Raw genomic sequence first — 3037 nt, 5'->3', positions numbered from 1 at the left:
AGTAAAAAAAAAGTGTGGCTGGGTTCCTACCAAACCCCTTCTTGAATATATCTTGCAATTTGCAAATCAAGTTAGCACGTGCATTGGAGCAACCCTGTTAGAGAGCACATCATACAATACATTGTATATGGAGCTAATCTATATAATCATAGATGCCAACTATGCGCGCTTTAATTTAATTTAATGACATTATTATCTACTACTGTTAACTCTCCTAAATTAATGAGAAAAACAGTACATATTTTAATAAAATATTTCACCTACTATTCATTTATTTGCTAGGAGACGCACAGTCGCACACTAGTGTATTGTACAAAGGAAGAGTTATATATATACATTCATAGCTTGTTAGTAGTCATTGTCTGTATTTTGTTTTTGGATTCACCCCCCAAAAAAGTGCCATAACAGCAGACGAGTATTTTCCTTTGTCCTCAACAATCCGTTAGAGTATTATAGAAGAGTATAGAAAAGAAGAAGAAGGAGATGATGAATGAAGCCACTGATCCACCGCGTCGTGTTCTTCTCATATCTGCCGGTGCCAGCCACTCTGTTGCACTTCTTAGTAAGCACACCATCCTCCACTTTTTACGTCGTTTCCTGTGGTCCCAAACAGTGGACACCTTCAAATCCACGCATCATCACTTCATTTTTCTTCTTCTTCAATTCGTCTTTTGTCTCTCTTTTATGTTATGCTGCATTGCAAGCGTTCATTATGAACATGTTTCAAATATACAAATGTAGCAGCTCTTTATATTAAAGCATTCATATTGGATTTATTGATTTATATTCTTTGAATTTGTTGCAGAATGAGGTGTTAGTTGTTTGATTTTGTTAACAGGTGGAAATGTTGTATGCTCATGGGGGCGGGGAGAGGATGGACAGTTAGGTCATGGTGACACAGATGATCGTCTCTTACCGACAAAAGTGAGTGCCTTGGAGGGTCAAGACATAGTAGCCATTACCTGTGGAGCTGATCACACTGTAGCACATTCTGTTTCAGGAAAGGGTGTATATAGCTGGGGATGGTACATTATTTATTCCTCATCTTTAACTCTAACCAATTCTTTCCTTGTGTCTTTTTTCTCACAAATTGAACCCCGGTTTATGTGCAGGGGTGACTTTGGAAGGTTGGGTCATGGCGATCACAGCGACTTGCTGATTCCTCATCCAATTACAGCATTACATGGTCTCAAGGTAAAGCAAATTGCCTGTGGGGACAGTCATTGTTTAGCACTCACCACCGAAGGTGAGGTCCTCAGGTTTGTTCTTCTTCCCCAAATTTTACTATGATGGTATTGTGTTGACTATTGTGTATAGAAGAAAAAATATGCAATCAAAATAATAATTTTTAAAGTTGAGCTAGTTCTGAATTTCTAACATATCATTATTTTGTGAACTTGAAGTTGGGGACGTAATCAAAATGGTCAACTTGGACTTGGGACAGCAAATGACTCTCTTGTGCCACAAAAAGTCCAAGAATTTCAGGTAATGTTTACACTTTTTAGAGTTGAAGCTTGTTTCTAAGAAAAAAAAAAACTACAGGAAACTAAGATTTAGAGTTAAGGGTTTATGAGTTAGAGTTTAGAATTAAAGATAAACACAATAATTTTTAAAAAATTGGTTAACGTTGGCAGAAAAAAGTTGGTTAGCATTACTTAAAAAAATGATTCCATGGATCACTTGGACGCATGATATGAATTTGTAACCGTGTTGCAGGGAGTAGCTATCAAAATGGTTGCTGCTGGAGCTGAACACAGTGCAGCAATTACTGAAGATGGGGTTTTGTATGGATGGGGTTGGGGCAGATATGGAAACTTAGGACTGGGAGACCGCAATGACCGCTCAATACCTGAGAGAGTCACTGTTGATGTAACATGCCATTAATTATTTACATACTTAAGCATCATTTATAGGTGTTAAGTAGTTGTGATGTACAATAGTATATGCAAGTGTGGGTGTTTTGCAGGGTGAGAAGATGATAATGGTTGCTTGTGGTTGGAGGCACACAATATGTGTGTCATGTAGTGGTGCAGTGTACACTACTGGATGGAGCAAATATGGGCAGCTAGGACATGGAGATTTTGAGGACTGTCTTGTGCCTTGCAGGATTCAAGCCTTGAACAAAATGTTCATTTCTCAGGTATCTGGTGGTTGGAGGCATACTATGGCACTCACCTCTAATGGGTTGCTTTTTGGTTGGGGTTGGAACAAGGTTACTACTTTATTTCTTTCTGCCTTTCTAAATTCTCTACTTCTATTCATATTGAGCATTGTAATAACCTACCTGTTTGTTTGTGAATACTAGTTTGGACAGGTTGGAGTTGGTCACAATTTTGATTGTTGCTGTCCGATGCAAGTGAAGTTTCCCCAGGAGCAGAAAGTAAGTGAGGTTGCATGTGGATGGAGGCACACAATGGCTGTTACTCAATCTGGAAATTTATATTCTTGGGGAAGAGGTGCAAATGGACAGCTTGGCCATGGGGAAACCATTGACCGGTATTGTAATTCCATGCCATGCTGCACATTATTAAGATCACAATATATAATAATGCGATCCATTCATCATGTATAGGAATTGCCCCATGATAATTGAGGCCTTGAGCTTTGACGGATCTTTTGGACAAAACATGGAATCCTCCTCAAACGAGTATCCATCATCAGGGAAAGGACCCTTTCCGCTATCAGAGAAATATGCAGTTGTTCCAGATGAAAATGTAAGTGTGTATAATACTAGTTTGAGTAAAGTGGATGTGTGAGTAAACGTGTTTTTTCTTTTTTTTTTTATGATTGGCAGGTGAGGAAAAAGTCTATTAATTCAGGCATGGAAGAGAGGGTTGAAGTTGAAGTTGAAGCTAACGTCCCTCAATATGCTCATCTCAATACCTAAATGAATATGGATGGATCGAGTAACATTGAAAATGTGTGTGAATTTTAATTCTTCACTTATGCTGGCTAAGTTTCTCTACCTCCTTAGTCACTAAAAACATTTGTGTGTAGCATTATTGTTGGACGTATTAATGAACCAGTTATTTTTTAA

At 38.2% G+C, this 3037-nt stretch overlaps 1 protein-coding gene across 1 annotated transcript; it reads left to right on the top strand.

Annotated features, from left to right (window-relative positions):
* Positions 1-357: 357 nt before the first annotated feature.
* On the top strand, positions 358-3037 carry LOC107630929 (ultraviolet-B receptor UVR8). Its single transcript, XM_016334225.3, has 9 exons — positions 358-562; positions 839-1025; positions 1113-1259; positions 1404-1485; positions 1717-1869; positions 1967-2212; positions 2306-2496; positions 2573-2714; positions 2795-3037. Exons 1-9 carry the CDS (start codon positions 484-486, stop codon positions 2885-2887), a joined length of 1320 nt encoding a protein of 439 aa, XP_016189711.1. The 5' UTR covers positions 358-483; the 3' UTR covers positions 2888-3037.

The sequence above is a fragment of the Arachis ipaensis genome, chromosome B3 (assembly GCF_059453495.1).
Source record: "Arachis ipaensis isolate K30076 ecotype BB chromosome B3, ASM5945349v1, whole genome shotgun sequence".
Taxonomy (NCBI): domain Eukaryota; kingdom Viridiplantae; phylum Streptophyta; class Magnoliopsida; order Fabales; family Fabaceae; genus Arachis; species Arachis ipaensis.
This window is presented reverse-complemented; position numbering and strand designations above follow the sequence as displayed.